Source organism: Panthera pardus, unplaced genomic scaffold (genome assembly GCF_024362965.1).
Source record: "Panthera pardus isolate Hobbes unplaced genomic scaffold, ASM2436296v1 HiC_scaffold_21, whole genome shotgun sequence".
NCBI lineage: Eukaryota > Metazoa > Chordata > Mammalia > Carnivora > Felidae > Panthera > Panthera pardus.
The window spans coordinates 18,552,636-18,572,889 of record NW_026526777.1 but is presented as its reverse complement, the minus strand read 5'-3'; the positions used below and the strand labels follow the sequence as shown (position 1 = coordinate 18,572,889).

The window sequence follows — 20,254 nt, the reverse complement described above, 5'->3', positions numbered from 1 at the left end:
TAAAATAAGAGATTTTTGATATGGATGGAAGTAATACCCATTGACTCTTCAGGGGAAAGGCAGATAGATGCTCTCTAGAGCATGTTATAAGAAGCTAGGATCTAGAAATATTTGTCAAGTTATAGGTGAGAAATCTATTCAAAGATTGACCCTTCTCTTTGCTCTTCAATTTTGCTTTATTCTAACATTTCCCCAAGTGGGATTTTTATTCCAAATACCCCTGTGCTTGACAAAAGAAAACTAAATGGAGTGAAATTTGATTGTTGAAGCATAGAACATAAAGTTGGGAACAAAAGGAAAAGAAATGGGTAATAATTTTCAGGCAAAGGTATTTCTACTTTGCTGAGAAATGTTGATACTGTATCTAAAAGAACCTTCTGAAAATTGAAGATAGGCAAATTGAACAGGCTATGCGTATTTGTGTCTGCTAAATATGCCTCTCACTTTATAAATTTTCTAAGGAATTAGTTCATTTATCTGTCAGTATAATTTATTGAATGCATACTATAAGCCAGATAGTGTTTCTGGGAATAAACTGTAAATAAATGACATAAAAATTCCTACCTTCCCTGGAGCTAATATTCTGGTGAAGAGAGACATTTAAAACAACATGAAAATTAATGCTCCAAGAAAAATAAAGCAAAGAAGGGTGATAGGGAGGACTGGGGTGGGCAACAATTTTAAACAGGATATTTGCAGAAAGCCTCAGCTAAGAGAATACAAGTTTAAACATCTGAAGGAGGTGAAATAAAAAACCAAACAAATGTATGATCAAGGGAGTCCCAGGACTAGGAAAAAGCTAATGTAAATGCCCAGAGGCAGGAGTAAAGGAGTGTTTTGTTCAGGAAGGGGTGAGGACGCAGTGAGGCAGATGTGGAGCTAGAGTGTGGGAACAAAATCCTGGTGAGGTTAGAAAGTGCTAGGGGGCATGGTTATGCAGGATCTTAGAGGTCACTCTAAGGACTTTTATGCTAAATGAGATGATTGGAGGGTTTTGATCTGAGGGGTGATGATCCTACCGCAGCCGTTAATGGAATCACAATGTAATCAGAAGAGAAGAATTTGGGAACTAAATGTTCATAGAGACAGTCAGTGCCACCTCAATCTGTCTGTTCTCTAGATAATAATAATGTATTCAAAGGCACTTAGAGGAGAGCAGGAGAAGGAGTGGATGAATTTGACCCAATTGTTTTCAATACTTGTTAGGAAGAAAACATACTCTGCTATTTTCTTTTCATCTGAAAAACATGCCTTGAGTATTGAAATGGAAGTTGTAGATTTAATTTAATCCTGGGTTCTTTCCTGGGGGAATGTAGTGCCTGAGCACAACTCCCACCAAAACAACTGTGGCATTGATATATGGTGACAGGCGCCTTTCAGTTTGGAGTAGGAAGAGGTTGTACTTCAGGTCATTTGAGGGAGTAATATATGTGGGAATAAACTGAAGTGAGAAATAAAACATTTCTTGTAAGGGTCCAAATACTTACTATCGAAGACACTAAAACCACACTTTTGATTCACTGAAAAAGGAAAAGCATACATTGGATTTAAAAATTCAGTACATATTTATTGGTTTACTTTGTTTCACTATCTAGAATTGCACATGGATTCTCCAAACCTTTCATTGCAAAACAAAAGGCATTCCAAAATATATAGAATATTCGACTTGGCTTATGTGGTGGCACAGTCAAAGGGGTCAGAATATATTAATACATAGAAATAGCCAATCATTTCAATAATATCAGTTAATGACTTATTATTTTTTTGAAATTCTACTAAATCCTCACGAACTAAGAAAACAAAATAAACTCTGAACATTCATTTGACATTGTTTCAAAAATAATTGCATTATAGGGATATGGCTGAGGCTAAAAGCACTGACTTAATTAAAATAAAATTTTTAACGTTTACTTTTGAGAGAGAGAGAGAGAGAGAGCCTGAGCGGGGGAGAGGCAGGGGAGGGGCAGAGAGAGAGGGAGACACAGAATCCTAAGCAGGCTCTAGGCTTTGAGCTGTCAGCCCAGAGCCAGATGCGGGGCTTGACTCACGAACTGTGAGATCATGACCTGAGCCGAAGTTGGACGCTTAACCAACTGAGCCACCCAGGCGCCCCTGACTTAATTTTTTTTTTTTTTTTTTTTTTTACATACCTCCACCTCCAGGTTTTATTTTAGACAAGCATTGAAAATCTTTCAGGTGTATTCAATAAAGCCTAAAGAATCCATATTCTTTCTCAAGTTGTTAATACTTTTGTTGATTGTTAAGTGTTTTCCGTCTTTTTTCAGTGACATAAAATCACTTGTCCAGTAAGCCAGTAGATTCAATTTTCTGCTTCAGATTGTCAGTCTTTATATATTTTGATTCCAATAAGTTCCAAGAATTTGGCTTGCTTGGGTTTTATTTTAGTTTTGCTAAAAATTAGTCACTTTTTGTTGAATTTCCTTCTAAAACTTATTTTAGTTTTGCTAAAAATTAGTCACTTTTTGTTGAATTTCCTTCTAAAACTTTGTTATAGTTAGTACACAATTTGTAAGTTTGTTGTTTAAAGTTGTTCCACCCTAAGATAGCCCTCCATTCCTAAGTGCAACTGGTTTCTTTTTTCTTTTCTTTTCTTTTCTTTTCTTTTCTTTTCTTTTCTTTTCTCTTCTCTTTTCCTTTCCTTTTCTTTCTTTCTTTCTTTTTTTTTCTTTCTTTTTTTTTCCCAGGAACAAGAAGATCAAGGAATTATTGTGTTTCAAAGTTTACATGCTTCTCTGAAACTTTTCATCTTGTTACTAGTAATCAATATGCTGCTACAAGTAACACAAAACTTGGTGAATTGAACCCTAAAAGGAAAGATTTTTCCTTTTTTTTTTCCAGTAACAGGAATTCTGTAGAAAATCACTATTGGCAATGGTTCTGCAACTCGATGTTGTAGATGTTGCTGTTGTTGATGGTTCTTGATTATGGGACCAGTTTCCATGCTTTTGCTTGTTTGGTTTTTATTTTTGTCTTCCCTGCAACTTTTCTTGCATATCTGTTGTCTTCAAACCATGGGACAGTTCTTGTTGCTTCGACATCAGAATCATTTTCAGGATCAGTAGCAAGAACAGGTGTGGTGAGCCATGGCTATTGACTTCTTTCAGAAAATAGAAGCTACCTCAGGCTCTTCCACCTCAGAGTTCTGTTTGTATCAGAACTGTGGCATGGGCCCAGTGCTAACCTCAAGGAAAACTGAGAAAGTAGGTCATTTTTGGCACACTGAACAAAATCAAGCTTCTGTTTGTAGAAATAAGGGACCCATGGGATTTTGCATAGGCAATTAACAGCAAATAAAATATCCATTCTTAATTTATATAGTGTATATATATAAATATACAGCTTGACTTTGCCTCTTACACAACCAGATGCTATAACATCTGATATATATTAAGATAACTTCATAAGTGAAAACAGAATAGGCACGCCTGGGTACCTCAGTCCTTGAAGTGTCCGACTCTTGGTTTCTGCTCAGGTCATGATCTCACAGTTTGTGAATTCAAGCCCTATGTGGGGCTCTGTGCTGACAGCTCTGAGTCTGCTTGGGATTTTCTCCCTCTCTCTCTCTGACCTTCCCCACTTGTGCTTGTGCTCTCTCTCTCTCTCTCTCAAGATAAATAAATAAACCACCTCCCTTAAAAAAAAAATTCAGAATGGAAAGAAATCTTGAATAAACTACTATGTTTAGATAAGGATGTGATTATGATAAAACTAATCCCCTTCCCTAGGTGAAACATTCCATGAAAACAGTTCATGATTATTCTCCAATAGGCTTATCCTATGCTAGAAGAATAAGGAAACATGACTAAAAATGTTTAAATAATAACAATTTAACTTCTGGAATCAAAGACAAGTTGGTTAGTCCTGGATCCACGTAGGTGTTGTTTCTCTTTCATGGAAGATACATATGACCTAAAAGTCTATTTATTACTGTTCCAAACAGAAGCTGAGGTAGGACCTACCCTTTTTTCAATTTAGTGATAGAACAGCTCTGAGACACACTGATCCAAATTACTTCAGAATATCCTTCATATATGGGGTACCTGGATGGCTCAGTTGGTTAAGTGCCTGACTTTGGTTCAGGTCATGATTTTGTGATTTGGGAGTTCGAGCCCTACATCAGGCTCTGTAGAGCCTACATGGGATTCTCTCTTTCTCCCTCTCTCTCTCTGTCCCTCCATCACTGGAACTGTCTCTCTCAAAATAAATGAACTTGAAAAAAAAAGGAAACACACACACACACACACACACACACACACACACACACACACAAACACAATAAAGTTAAAAGAAATACAAAAAAACTTCAACTTAAAAAAAAATCTCTTTTGTACAACATGACTCCTTTTCACTGTCACATGGCTTTAACATAATCTATAAAATAATGGTTTTAAGATTATTATAAACACTATGATGATATTAAGATGTCAGTGTGAACTATGTTTTCATCTCACTTTCTGTTTGTTAATCCAGAAACAGTTTAGTGGCTCACATTTTCTCCAAAGCTTATGTGAACTGTCCAAACATTTCAGACAATTGTCACCTGAGGAGGTAGACTGAAATAATAATTATCTAGAAAAATATACTTTCTGGACATTTTTTCATATATGCCTTTTATCGGGTCCATAACATCATAGATAAAATAACGGAGTGGTGAAGAGCATGGATGCTTGCTCATTTTTATAGACAGTGTGTGCTGTTGCTTAAGAGGTTCCTTGTGGAAAATGATAGTACTCACTTCATAGACTTGTTGCAAGGGCTAAATGTTAATGTATATATGTAAAATGCTTAAACAGTCCTTGGCATATAGTAAGTGCTCTTTATGTATCTGTGATTATTACTTAATCGTGCACATGAGGATGTGTGATTATGGTGGTGGCTCTGAGGCCTGAAGAGAATGTGGTTTTGACCTCTAGTATATACACTTTCTGTAGATCTGACCAACTAGCTCTGGAATGGCCTTTGTTAACCCTTGGTTTGCAAATTACATATGATTTTATAAGGTCATACTATTTGTATTAGAATAGGTACTTATTCTATGTCTCATATATAGCCACACAAAAAGAATCAATTATCTGATTGTTTTACATCATGGTTTCAGCAGGTATTTGCATTATAATGTCTTTTTCCTTTTATTTTCCAAAGGATTGTTTGGAAGATTAAATTTATTTATTTACTAAATAAATTTGTTGCTACTAAAAAATAATAAATGACAATGGTAATAAATGAAAACAAAAACTAAGGTAATTTAAAATTATTTTGTAAGCAAAACAATAATAATAACTAATTTCCAAATAATTTCAACATGGATTTATGGTTCAAAAATTAAATTAAGGCTAAACCTGCAGCACTAAGGAATAAACTTGTGGATTTTTCCCCCTGCCAACAGAACAGATTAAGCTCTTGAAGTGACATAAGTTTCTCTCTGTCTTTCTGCCAATTGATAAGAAGCTCCCATTTGTATTGTTGTGGTTTACCCTGCAAGTAAGAGAACCATACATTTTGAATACCCGTTTGATTTGTGTCACTGCTGATATCCTCCAGAGTGACTCATTTTTTTCCCTATCAGATGATATTTTGGTTAATGGAACGTCTTGTGCGCTGAGGAAAAAAGCGATGTTCTACATAATGTAAGTCTGCTTGAGAACCCAAGGATTAAAGTGATTGCTCTACTATTTGTTTTCTGAATAGATGTGGAATGGTCATTTGAGGTAATTCATCATTTTCTGTAGTCTCATTTGGAAAACAATGAGGCCGGGGAAGGCTAGACTTACTGAGTTGCTTCTGTTTTCTAAACAGTCATTTGCTCCACGTTTCTTTTCCACAGACTTAAATGTGATATTAAGTTGGTAGAAAAATTAGGAGATAATACCTGTCTTAGTCAATGTGGGCTGCTATAACAAAATTACCATAGACTAGGTGACTCGAACAATGAACTTTTATGTCAAACAGTTCTGGAGGCTAGAAGACCAAGATCAAGGCGCTGAAAGACTTGGTGTCTAGTGTGGGGTCACTTCCTCCTTCATAGATGGCCATCTCCTCACTGTGTCCTCACATGATGGAAACAAGGTGAGACAGCTGTTTAGGATCCCTTTTCTAAGGGCACTAATTCCATGGATGATGGCTACATCCTCATTATCAAATTACCTCCCAAAGTTCCTAACTCCTAATACTATCCATTGAGAAATGGGTTTCAACATATAAAATTTGAGTGCATATACACATTTGGTCCATTGTAATACCTGCATACTTTTCTTTCTGATGAACCAAATTATGTGAAATAGGGCCACAGGTTATTGTTATATTAGCAAGCTAAGTAAGCCAACTTTTTAAAATGGTTATTCCCTACATCATTGTACAAATTTTGCAACATTTAACACATTCACGCACAAACCACAATATTTCCTTATTCCTATAAAAGGTGACATTTTAGGGGCAGAAGCACCCATTTTTTTCTGAGATTGTGGTATAATCATTAACTATATCTATGGTTCAGAGTGTAGTATTTTATCTCCAACAGTAGGCAATGTTCATATAAAGCCACGGCCTTGAGCATGTGACTCTGAGACAGTTTTGATGGATAACAGAACTCTGGAAGGCGATTTTTTTTGTGTTTCCCACCCCCTCCCCCAATGGTCTACTTTCTGACAACCATAAAGCTCCGGAATCGCCATTTACATTAACACCTTAAAGATGACCAGTTTGGGGATCATAGTCCAGTCAACAAAATTCTTAAAGAATAACATACAATCCAGAAGGCTACGTTGTTATTTGCTGTCCTAGCTGTTATATAACTTATAAATCTTCTATAATTTAGTCAGTCAGATTTGTTCCTTTAAGAAACTTATATGGGAATCCAAATTATTATCATAAAAGTTCTTAGTGATCATGGAATAAGAGCAAATGATTTAGTTGATTGACTTTCTTTCCTAATGGCATTGCATTTTGACATCTACATACATTAAGGTCACAAATGCTAATTTGCCAAGAGGTCTGAGTCCACTCACCGTTCTGTCAGGGCAACCTCATGCTCAGATAATGCTAGATAAACATTGCTAAATATCACTATACTGAATCCCCAGCTTTCTTTGTCCTCATGTTTCCATCCTCTTTATTTAGATAAATAGTATTAAACATATGCAAATGCAATTACTTAGTCTGAAGTTACATTCTTTTGTTCCAATTTCTGAGTTAGGAGATAATCTTTTTTTTTTTTTTTTTCAAAATTACTTCATATCTATCTTGTCTCCGTAGTACAGATTAATAATTAAATTAGCAGTCTGAAAATAATCCTCTGCAATATCACATTTGTAATTGCCATAAATTCAATGAAACCTTTTCAGTTTTGTAGTTAGAGTACAGCACTGGTATTCACATTATAGAATCAATGTCATTCTTATACTACTCACAGTTGTTCAATAATTTGAGAAGCATAAATAATATATGTAATACTGATGTCTTATAAATTATAACTATAGTGCTTTCAGATTTTCAAATTTCTTCGTGTGGTAGGTACATAAAAACATGATTTTGCCAGTTTCTTGTCCTTTATTATCGAGATAATCAGGGTTAAGTTCTTGCCAAGTGGGAACAAAGAGCTGAAAATACATGTACGAGGGGACACCTGGGTGGCTCAGTCAGTTGAGCAACAGACTCTTGATTTCGGCTCAGGTGATGATGCCACGGTCTTGGGAGAGAGGCCCATGCTGGCCTCTGTACTGAACATGGTGCCTGTTTAAGATTCTGTCTCTCCTCCAGGCCCTGTCCCCTGCTCACTCTCTCTCTAAAATAAATAATAATAGTAATAATAATAACAATAAATAAAATTTAAAAAATAAAAAAGTAATTATTTTGTGTTTTTGAATGTAGAGATTATGCATTTTTCCCTTCTATTAACAATAAGGTGAGGGCAAGCACTCATTTGTCTCTCTTCCTTCACTAGATGTTTATTGCTATTGCTTTTGTTGTTTTTTAATCTGACTCTAAATCCATAGTGTCTGTCTTTCCAAACATAGTGGATCCCTAATTCAACTTCTTGCCTTTCAAGTGTACCAGACTTTGTCTTTGATACAGATCAGGCAAATGTACATCTTCCTTTATATTGTTCTTTATTTCAGTTTCAGCCTCTGAAGTTTACTGCATCTTACTTTCCATATCATAAATGCATTAAAAATAACTATTGCCAGAATTACTTGTCATTTTGTGTTGAGTTTTTCCACAGACTTAAGTCCATAATTCAATTTTGATTTAGCAGTTTGGTTTGGGAGGGTCAGGAAGGCATTTTATTGGTCTCTGGAATTCCAGTGAATATGCATTTTCTTTTTTCTGAGGAGCTTATATTCCAATTAAGAAAACTAACATGTAGGGGTGCCTGGGTGGCTCAGTCGGTTAGGCGTCTGACTTCAGCTCAGGTCGTGATCTCATGGTTGGTGGACTCGAGCCCCACATTGGCCTGTGCCGACAGCTCAGAGCCTGGAGCCTGCTTCAGATTCTGTGTCTCCCCCTCTCTCTGTCCCTTTCCCACTTACTCTCTCTCTCCTTCTCTCTCAAAAAGAAATAAACATTAAAAATAAAAAAAAGAGAAAACTGACATATAGAAAATTACAGATATTATCATAAATAGTATACTTCAGTTGAAATGATATAAGAATCTATTAAACCACAATATATGTTTATACATGGTTTAATTACAAATACAGTAATATAGATAACTGATACATTTGTTCAAAGAATTAAGTTGTAGTTAATTAGATTGTCCAAAAGAGACTGTTTAGAGTAAAAATGGTCCAATTTGCAACTTGAGCTGGTTAAGCAGAGGAGAAAGGACATTCAATTCTAAAACAAGAAAATTCAATGTAGTTGAAATCGCGAATCATATATTTAGGGAAGGAAACAGGGGCAGCCTAAATGGAGGACATATTGAACTGAACAATGAAAGTTAAGTGTTGTCAGTTCGTAAAGGGATTCAAAATTAGGCAAAACGCATAGTATATATGAAAAAAATTGGGGTGTCATGCAATTAAAAATGGATCAATTTTAAGGGTAGTTTGCTAGTACACAAATGTAATAAAATGACAAAAAGAGCAGGTGCAAGGCTTCTAAAAACCAGGTTCTTGCTTTACTTGGGGCACAAAGGGTTAAGCTGATATCCACCATTGCAGATAAGAGTGATTGTTGTATTAAGAGAGAAGAAAATGGTAAGTTCAGAGACATTCTACTTGGAAGGATGCTCCCCAGACAAACACAGGTATATCATAGACAGTTCGTGTCATAATTATGTTCACGGGTATAAGAATAGATGGACACCAGATTTGGGAAAATTATATTGTGTTTACTTAATTGAAAAATATGCCTTAAATGTAAATAGTATGCTATTAGTTTTAGAAAAAAATGTTAAAATCTTTTAAATCATTTAAATAGTAGAGTTAGTAGAGAACATTTTATTGATGTTCTCTAAGTTGGTAAGAAATTGGTCATGAACCATACTTAAAAAAAAAAAGATATTATGGTGCCTGGGTGGCTCAGTCAGTTAAGCGTTCAACTCTTGATATCAGCTCAGATCATGAACTCACGGTTGTGGGATTGAGCCCCCTATGGGACTCCACTGGGTGTAGAGCCTGCTTGGTATTATCTCCCCTTCTCTTTACCTCTCCCCTGCTCATGCTCTCTCTCTCTCTGTCTCTTTGTCTCTCTCTCTCTCTGTCTCTTTCTCTCAAAATAAGTAAACTTTAAAAAATATTTAAAAACTAGATATAATAAAAATAAGACATTTTTTAAAGGTTCATCACTTACTGGATATCAAGAAAACATATGAAATATTAACAAAAAAGTACAATGGACATTTCCAATTTAGTCTTAAATTTGCTCTTTCAACTTACTCTCTTGTTCACTAATTTATTCACTCATGTAAAATTTATATTACATTTGAAGTATTAGGATCAGAGATGAACACATCTGTGAAGTATGAAATGGAGTGGTCTCTTCATAAGTATTTTATTTTAAATTCCTAAATTATATTATTTAGATTTTCAAATTTAGATCCATAATGCACAATTTTAAGACCAATAAAGGTTTAGAAGGTTTTAATGGGGGAATTTAATCATAGACATCATAAATTGATTTAGCATGTATTGATGAAGTAAGCAAATATATATTTTTCTTCACAGAATGTGTAATATAATGACAGACATAAATTATTTGGTAATAATAACTTAGTGTAAAGGGCATTATAATGGATGAAAACCAGGACGTCTTGGGTGCACTTAGGAGAAGCTAGATTTCCCCATCTTTGTGAAATAATTACATTTGTGTCAATGTTCATCAATTACACTAACCACTTTTAATAGCTGAACTTGCACATAATAAATACTTTTTAAACCTTTTTTTAAAAAAAAATTATGTTTATTTATTTCTGAGAGAAAGACAGAACGTGAGTAGGGGAGGGGCAGAGAGAGAGGAATACACAGAATCCGAAACAGGCTCCAGGCTCTGGGCTGTCAGCACAGAGCCTGATGCAGGGCTTGAACTCACAGACCTTGAAATCGTGACCTGAGCCAAAGTCAGATGCTCAACCAACTCAGCCACCCAGGAGCCCCACTTTTTAAATCTTTTTAACTTAGTATCTAATGTGATTTAATGAGCGAGGTATTCCAATTTTTGGTAATCTTTGGAAGAAAATGAAATGTGAACCCTAATGAAGAAAATATTGGGGTTCTTTTGGTAATATCTTCTCTTTATTTATAATAACGTAATTGTGTTCGTTTTCACGTGCTTCACATTTCACACCCTGAATGTTGACCTGTTTCTTTTCATATTTTATGTCACAAGTAAAAGAAAAACATATTTATTGATGTTTTTTGAACTATAGTATCAAATGCAGCATCTTTGGGGACAAAGTGTTTCAGTCGCTCTCTAAGAAGTAAGCAGATTGGTCTCTGTTACACCATTCAACCAAATGAATTACAAATTAGTTAGACTGAAACCTTTTAGTTTGATGTTGTCCCATGCATTAATTTTTGCTTTTGTTGCTTGTGCTTTTGATGTCATATCAAAAACAAAATCACGGGGAGTAATAAAGACCAGGGATGTGTTTTCAGTTCTATCACTTACTGGCTGTTGGACTTGGGGCAGGTTTAAGTTATTTCAGCTTTAAAAGGCATGTCCTTATCTACAAATTGGGGCAGTAAGCATCCTTACTGTGAGTATTGAGAATCATGAGGAGTAAATAAATAACGCCTGTTAACGTACTGTATTTCTGATAAATCCTCGATGAACGTTACTTATCAGCTAATAATTTCTTTAGAATACAGCAAACACCTACAACTGTTCTACTCACTTCTTCGTTGTCCTTCTGCAAGCCAAATTATTAGTAGATACTTCAGTTTACATTAATAAATCAAAATGTGTGTATATATGTGTCCATAGGTCTCTAGATATATATCGATATACCCACGTAGTATATAGATGCTTCCTTGGGGACTTTTTGATAATGACATTCTTTTTCTTGGGGTGTAAACTTGTTTCCAAGAGTGAAACTACTATTATGTGTTGGAGGAGGCGTCAACATGAGCCCCAGGCCCCATCGCCAAGGCTGAGATGGCCAGAACAACAGAAATGGAAGACGGCGAGTGACAGAATATTATCTGGTTATTACCTGCCTGTGACTGAGCTAATAATCAGCTTATGATTGTTTAAATAGCCGTGGGTGCTTAATACCAAATTCATATTTAGTTTAAGGTATTAGAGTCTGAGAAACACAAATCTATGAAGGCTAAAACAAAATTCTCTATGCAAAAAACTGATATTGAACTTCAAAAAGATGCTGAAATTATATTGTTTAGGTTTTAAGATTTGGATCCACATTGCACAGATTTGGAGAGCAATAAAAGATTAGAAGGTTGAAATAAGAGACCTTTGAAATAAGATTATTAGTGCTCAGAGAGGATTTAACCGTGAGAGGAGGTAATTGTTTTTGTATCAACATATGTTCTAATACCTCAGTGCAAACCATTATACATCACAATATATGTCCTGAACTTGAGCAATATTGCCTTTACACATGGTTTAGAGTTTCAAAACTGTCACAAAGAGGCTGTACATATACTTTTAAATACAGTCTTAATTGTGTTATCAATAACTAGGTCTATTTTGATAAAGGTGAAACACAGACATACAGTGTAATATGCATGTGATGCATGAATTGTCATAGAAGAAATAAAATCTTCAGTTTTCTGGAGGAAAAAAGGATTTGTATTAAAGGAACTGCATACAGCGACATTTCTTTAAAAGATAACACTAGTAATAACAGCGATAATAGGACTAAGCATTTACATTTATTTTCCATTTATTCTGTGCATAGGCACTCTTAAGTACTTTTGAAATTGTACTTTAATTTTTACAACTACCTATATTTTATTCCCAATTTACATATGAGGTAAGTGAAACAAGGTTCAAAGTTGATAGTTGGCTCCCCAGAAGCGATTGAAGCCAATATAGTGTTGTGTGACTCAAAAACCTAAACTTTATATCATAATTAAAAGTTATTTTATTTTTGATGCTGTCTGCCTATAGCAAAACATAGATACTTTCCGTAAAGTCATTTGTTAAGCACTTTTTCTTGCTATCCCATGGAACACTTTCGACAACATTTAAAAAATAATATTTGAATTTGCTTCTCTGAGTTTGTCTTCATTGTAATAGTTAATAGATGTGTAATGGAGAAAGTCATTGAAACTACGAACCTCAGTATTTTTTAAATATTAAAATGACATTAACCTTTAGAAGCAACTGTGAAGAATTTTCAATAATGAATACAAAGTAGCTGGCCCATGACATGGGAGATATTCACTAAATAATTAATATTACTGTAACATAGTAGAATTCATTTATTAAGGCAGGATTTAGTATTTGCTTTGTCTTCAGTGAATGCCCATGGCAAATTTTTCTAATGTAAGGTTTACAAATTTTAGTGTATATGGTGGCCACAAGCCCCACATACATGTAAATTCAAAGTCATTTGCTGGTGACTCTTCTCCACAGAAATCTTAACTTTTCTCTACCTTTTTGGACACAGTTTGTTAATACTTACCTCTTTTGGGGAGAGCGCAAGTGAGGAAGGGGTAGAGAGAGGGGCCAGAGCATCCAAAGCAGGCTCTGCACCTACAGGCTGACAGTAGTGAGCCCAATGTGGGACTTGAACTCACAAACCACAAGATCATGACCTGAGTCGAAGTTGGACGCTCAACTGACTGTGCCACCCAGGTGCCCCCTTTGGACATATTCTTACATGCTGATGGCCAGCTTCTTTTTAAAGAGCCCTTGTAGATATTTGGGTTGTTAATTTTCTTACAGCCTACGTGTACATAATGTCCTCTGGGATTGCATATTCCCGGGCCCTGTTCCTAGAAATTCTTATAGTATCTCTGGAGTGAGGCCCAGGAATCTGTTTCATCAATCACACTTACTATCATTCAAAAGATATAAGCATTTCATTCATACTGTTTTATTATGAGCAGCTACTGTGTGTGACACAGTGATGATGGGGTTTATATGTTACATCATTTCACCCTGGTCAAAGGCTGGCAAGTGTAGTCACACATTAAAGCATGAAGGTTCAGACAGTTATCTGCAGTCCCCAGGGTCACACAGAACCAAACTTTGAACCAGTGTTTTTTTGAGCTTCTGCTTAAGATTCAGACCCGGCCCAGATCACCAGGTAAACTCTGGCCCCAGAATGAGGTATCCATCTTCCAGTCTCAGATAACATGTATCCTGTGGAGAAGAACAGATCTTAAATACACAGGGAACATCACATGTCAAACAGGGAAAACTGCTTAAATGGCTGTCTAAAGTTCTCAAATTAGGATGCCACAGGATTCCTAAAATATAAACATGCTATAGGCTTTTAACTTAAATTTTACATTTTCACTTAATTTTGGAAGGCAGTTTTCTCTTTTTAATACTATCCCATAAAAGCTTTGTAGAAATTATTTTCAAAATGCAAACTCTGTTCCTGATAGATAAGGAGTTCCTCCCCTTCCTGAAATGCTATATATCATAGTAGTTATCACACGTCAATGGCTTTTTTAAATGTTGTCTTTCATTTTTTTTTTTTTTTAAGAGAACAAGGGAGTGGGGTTGAGGGGCAGAGAGAGAAGCAGAGACAGAATCTTAAGAAGGCTCCACACTCAGTGCAGAGCCCTATATGGGGCTCTATCTCACGACCCCGGGATCTTGACCTGAGCTGAAATCAAGAGTAAGAGACTTAACTGACTGAGCTACCCAGGTGCCCCAATGCTGTCTTCTACTATTTCTGTCTTCTGTTCTTCCATAATCCATAGTTCTTTCACTTTAATTTGTCTTTCCCTCCCTCCTTACTCTACTTCCTCCTTTCTCCTTTCCTTTCTTACTTCCTGTATTAGTAAATATTTATTGAAGTGCAATTAAGTAGATGTCATACACAACACCACACGCTTGACAAAGAGTAGCAAAAGACCTGCCTGCCAGTAGCCCATCTTCTGGCATTGCAACCTCTATCCTTAACCCTAGTGACACCAGATAGCTTGTGTGAACAAAAGCTGTGTACCAGACTTAAAAAAAACAAAAAATTGGTACTCTTTTGCTTAAACATTTAGGTATTTTTTAAACAGTGTTTAAAAAAATACTCAATACAGCCTACTTTTCATTTATTTTACATTAATTACATTAATTTATAAATTTAACCATTAAACTCATTTAAAATAAATTTAAAATTTATATTTATATTAAATATATATTAAATATAAATTTATTTATAAATTTATATTTATATTCCAATTTAAAATTGTTTAAAGTAAAGAGAAAGCAGTCAAATTTTTCTTTGCTGGGAAAAATAAAGGTACGTGGTTTTTTGGGTAAGTGAAAAATCCAGGGTAGGCTTCTCTTTATTTTTGGCTCTTTGTTTAGCCTAGATTTTGCCAGGATTATTTTTTCCTTTAAAAATCTATTCCCTACTTGTGAAATAAAGTAAAATAGTCAAAAGGTAGGTAGTAGGGGAGAAAGGACAAGCAAAAAAGAAGAAAATCCACATGCTAACTCTTCCAGCCCAGGGTACGGGAGCTTTGACAGCGTGCCAAGTTATCAATATTCATACATGACAAGCTGAAACCCGCAAAGCTGAAACACATTCCTTCAGTAATGCATCTGTGGGGATGTGAAAAGGATTGGAGGAGATTGAAAGCTGAAAAAGCCATTGCTTTTCTAAAGTGTCCAAATGCTTCTCTCTACAGTGCCCTAGTTTTGTGAGCTCTGTCTTTAGCCTTAAGGTCCATTTATTTCGTTTTTTTGTTTGTTTGTTTGTTTGTCCTTATGATTTGGAAACATGATTAGAGCTTACAGTGAAAGATGAATTGGCTAAGGGAATTTATGCTTTGGTTTCAGGGAGGAAAATATAATTTCCAATCCAGATAGGATATATATTTTATATTCTTTATATTAGAAAGACAAAAGTAGAGTTACAGAAGACAGAGAGAGAGAGAAAGGAAGGAGGAAGGGAAGGAAAGAAGGAAGGAAGGAGAGAGAGACAGACAGGAGGGAGGGAGGAAGGAAAAGGGAGAGAAGAAAGAGATAGAGAGAAGTCAATAGGGCAAGACATTAATGGCCTGTGAAAGAGAAAATTGATGAAATATATGTATCAGTAACTACATATTAAAAATTAGTAATAATTTCTATGTATCTAGACTGAATACAGAAATAAATCAAGTTATTTCATAAACCACAAAAGGAGGCTTTTTGCACATTTCTTCTGTGGGAAGAAAACAAGAAGCATCATATATAGATGTCTGACTCATGAAGTGCCAAAGAGCCTCACATCATTCACAACTCTTGAGTGTACTCCTGGGAGATTTTTTTTTTTTTTTTTCTGAGAACTTGTTTTTAAATTATCTAGAGAAAGTTCGAAGTGAATTTAATAGGTTCAGTTTTGCTGTCAGTGTTTTTCAGTGTGACAAATAATTAAGAGGACAGTATTTTATGCTTTGGTTGAGTTTGGTTTATTTATTTTTCTTCTTTTCTTCTGGGTCTATAGCAAACAGTTTCATTTAGTAAAGGTGGAAAAGAAAGGCTTTTCATATATTTAATTGTGGAAATGTCAAAGTGTACGTTGTGTAACTCCACTTCCTAGCTAGGTCTTTACAATTGAATTAAATGTTCTTTTTAGAGCTTTAAATTTCACTCAAAATTACACTTACGAAGAAAATGTCTTTTAATTCATCTGTGCATTTGACTTAAGATTCCGTAAACATTAACGGGCTGTGATCTCCTAGCATGCTACCTGGTACTGTGCTGTATACTGATAAATAGGCCTACAGGGTTCTGGCAAGCTAGTTACTATATTTGACAGAGGAAATAGAGTACGGACAAGTAGGTACCAGTAATATAAAATTTAAAATTTAAAAAAAGGTACCATGAAAAAAAGAAATGAGTGTTATCAGAGGGAAGAAAGGAGTCATTTAATTTATTTGGGAAAACAAAGAAAAACTCACTTAAAAAAAGTAAGTGTTGCATAGCAAGGGGAGGCTGGGCAGGGACCAAAAATGACTATGTAATATAAATAGCTCAAATATTGTTCTGAGTATCTTAATAGATTGCTTTTATTGATTATTTGCACAGATTAATACCTGTGCTTTACCAATCGTCTCCATAAACAAATTCTTTAAACAGCAGCAGCATACAGGTATAAAGGATCGAGTGTAATAGATTTTGCTGAAAATCTCATAGGTACTAAATAATGAACACCAGAAAAGCATAAGAATATTAAAGATAGATACACTGTGAAATATTCTAAACACAAGCATACCGTCTGAGCCTATTTTTCCCAAGAATGCAATATGGGAGACATCACTATTCCCACTCTTCACGTGAGAGAACGACAGGTTACAGACGCCCTTCAACTTCTCCCTAATCATATGGCTAGTGTGAGATAGCAGCATGATAAAAACAAAGAATTATCTGATGACAGGGCCACACATTTCACTTCGTTATTTTACTGAGATTTTAAACACACCAAAAGAGTTTGAATAATGTGGGAAAACAGGGAAAAGCAAAATCTGACATTTACATCATGAAGAAAAAAATGTTAATGATTCTAATCAAACACGTCAAACTGGCACACTTAACAACTTGTAGTTGGTTTTAACGAGATATTTTCAACAATATTGTTAAGCAGCCTGTAAGAATAAAGCCAAACACGTTTTAATAATATTTTCCCTCTCAGTGGGTACTTGTTCTGTCAATGTTGATAACACCCCGGGATTTAAATACATTGATTGACATTTTAGAGTTGTTTATTTTTCTTTCATTTTTATTTTACTTTCTATTTAGCTGCCTACCACATCAGTGCTTTATGAAGCTAAGAGTGAATGAATGAGCCGTCCTCATGTATACGCTGTAATTCTACTGTAGATATTTTACGATAATATCACTTTTATTTCCTGTTGCTGGATAGCATTTCAAAACAATAACCGACCCAATTACGTTCACAGTCAGCCTCTGAGTACCCTAGTGAAATGGCATGCAATCTCATTGGAAGGTATCCCGTGGGCTATTCTAGATCTAATCTTGTGCAGTGAAGAATGGAAACAATTATACAGTATAAATATATATAACATATATAAATGTTATATAAATATGTATCGTTTTCCATCATAAGCCGTATAGCTCTTTTACCTCAGTTAAGTAACTGGAAATAACCTGAAGAAATGATAAAGCTTTCAGAGCTAAGGTTAACTTTGTTGCGGTACACAAAGAACATGTCTTTGTATTTACACGGAGCCGTGCTGTTTTGTGTTTCTAGAACCTCAACCTACTGGCTCACTCGCATCCAGTCTTTTCTCTACTGCAACGAGAACGGCCTCCTGGGCAGCTTTTCGGAAGAGACGCACTCGTGCACGTGTCCGAACGACCAGGTGGTGTGCACCGCGTTCCTGCCCTGCACGGTGGGCGACGCTTCGGCCTGCCTGACCTGCGCCCCGGACAACCGCACCCGCTGCGGCACCTGCAACACCGGCTACATGCTGAGCCAGGGGCTCTGCAAGCCGGAGGTCGCCGAGTCCACCGATCACTACATCGGCTTCGAGACCGACCTGCAGGACCTCGAGATGAAATACCTGTTGCAGAAAACGGACAGACGAATAGAAGTCCATGCCATTTTTATCAGCAACGACATGCGCCTCAATAGTTGGTTCGACCCCTCCTGGCGCAAGCGGATGCTCCTCACCTTGAAGAGCAACAAGTACAAGTCAAGTCTGGTCCACATGATCTTGGGTCTCTCCTTACAGATTTGCTTAACTAAAAACAGCACCCTGGAGCCAGTGTTGGCTGTTTACGTCAATCCCTTCGGAGGCAGCCACTCAGAGAGCTGGTTTATGCCTGTGAATGAAAACAGCTTTCCAGACTGGGAGCGGACTAAGCTGGACCTCCCACTGCAGTGTTATAACTGGTCGCTGACTCTGGGGAACAAATGGAAGACATTTTTTGAGACAGTGCACATCTACCTGAGGAGTCGCATCAAGTCAAACGGCCCCAATGGCAATGAGAGCATTTACTACGAACCTCTGGAATTCATTGACCCTTCCCGGAACCTGGGTTATATGAAAATCAATAACATTCAAGTGTTTGGTTACAGCATGCACTTTGACCCTGAAGCAATTCGGGACTTGATTTTGCAGCTGGACTACCCCTATACTCAGGGATCCCAGGACTCAGCACTTTTGCAACTTCTAGAGATAAGAGACCGTGTAAATAAACTCTCCCCACCTGGTCAGCGTCGTCTAGATCTTTTCTCTTGCTTGCTTCGTCATAGACTCAAGCTGTCTACCAGTGAGGTGGTGAGGATCCAATCTGCTCTGCAGGCGTTTAATGCCAAATTGCCAAACACAGTGGATTATGACACGACCAAATTATGTAGTTAACCATAAATGTCAAGCACAACCCAAAATCTTGAAGGAGTTTTTACAGTGCTTTTGTGGAACAGTTTATGTTTGGAAGAGTACATTTAAATTGTCTTTTCAATATCTGTCTTATATCAGTCAATAACATTGGATGGCAATTTACACACATGAACTTGCTGACAATGAATATATTATACTGCAGTTTTGGTTTATGAATGAAATAAATACTGACACCAGTCTAGAAGACATTCTACTTTTTACAATAAATTTCATTTGTAATTTTATATGTTCCGTGGCAATGCTTTTGTGCATTACATCCTCTAGAGGGAACATAAAAAGATACCAATAAAATTTTGTAGCTGAACAGTTATTAAAAAGAAGTGCTGTGGGATTCCTTTTTTCCATGAAATGAGTTTTATTTTGATGCAGCTTGTTAGAACCTGGGGAAAATTCACCAAGAGTTTTTTAACATTTGAAGGTCCCCTTCAATAGCCTTTAGAGAGAACCCAACTAGGTAGAATGTTTAGTATTCAGTTGTATTTTCATGGTCGACAGCAGAATGGCAGTGGTAACTTTATTACCTGTGCTTATAAATCATTCCTAGAGACACCATCATTATTAAAATAAACAGATAGACTATTTCCCAACTAAATATGAGAACATTCTGGCAAACATAAAGAAGAGTCAGTGTGATTAGAAGCTCATGGAGAAAGTAAACCCTTTATTTCCTTAGCAACGTGCTTTGGTCTTGCTTTTCTTTCTAAATTCTAATAACCAATAATCAGCATACTCTGAATAATCATTTTCATTTCAAGTACTGAAAACCCTAGTTATTCCAGCACTTTACCAAAGTCAGTAAAATAACATTTCTAGAATTCACAAGTTGTAATGTGTTGGTATAAAATAAAGAAGCAAATAAGTAATTCAAATGTAAATAGACATTTTGTTTTTCTCTCAGAGAAACTGCTATTACTAAAGTATATTTTGAAGACTAAACTCCTTCAGTATAAAACTGATTTTCGTTCAGGGTTTTGGCTTGAAATTTAAGTTGGCCTCCCATATTACACATGATATAATATTAGATATATAATTTGTACTTTTTTCTAGAAATTTAAATTGAATTTTTGTTTAGACACATAGCTGTATCTGTAGTGTGGTTATGATATTTGTCACTCAGCACTTGTCTAAATATTTTATAAATATTTCTTTTTTTAAATTTTTTTCTTAACATTCGTTTATTTTTAAGAAAGTGAGAACACGAATGGGGGAGGCACAGAGAGACGGATACACAGAATCCAAAGCAGGCTCCA

The 20,254-nt window shown here is 35.8% G+C and overlaps 1 protein-coding gene across 3 annotated transcripts in view; it reads left to right on the top strand.

Annotated features, from left to right (window-relative positions):
- Positions 1–19,228, top strand: part of BRINP3 (BMP/retinoic acid inducible neural specific 3) — a 415,072-nt gene extending 395,844 nt beyond the window's left edge. For all 3 annotated transcript variants that reach the window (XM_019465615.2, XM_019465616.2, XM_019465617.2), the window contains exon 8: positions 17,849–19,228. In XM_019465615.2, the coding sequence (XP_019321160.1) occupies positions 17,849–18,965 (1,117 nt within the window). In that variant the 3' untranslated portion in view covers positions 18,966–19,228. The remainder of the gene's footprint in view (positions 1–17,848) is intronic.
- Positions 19,229–20,254: the final 1,026 nt, after the last annotated feature.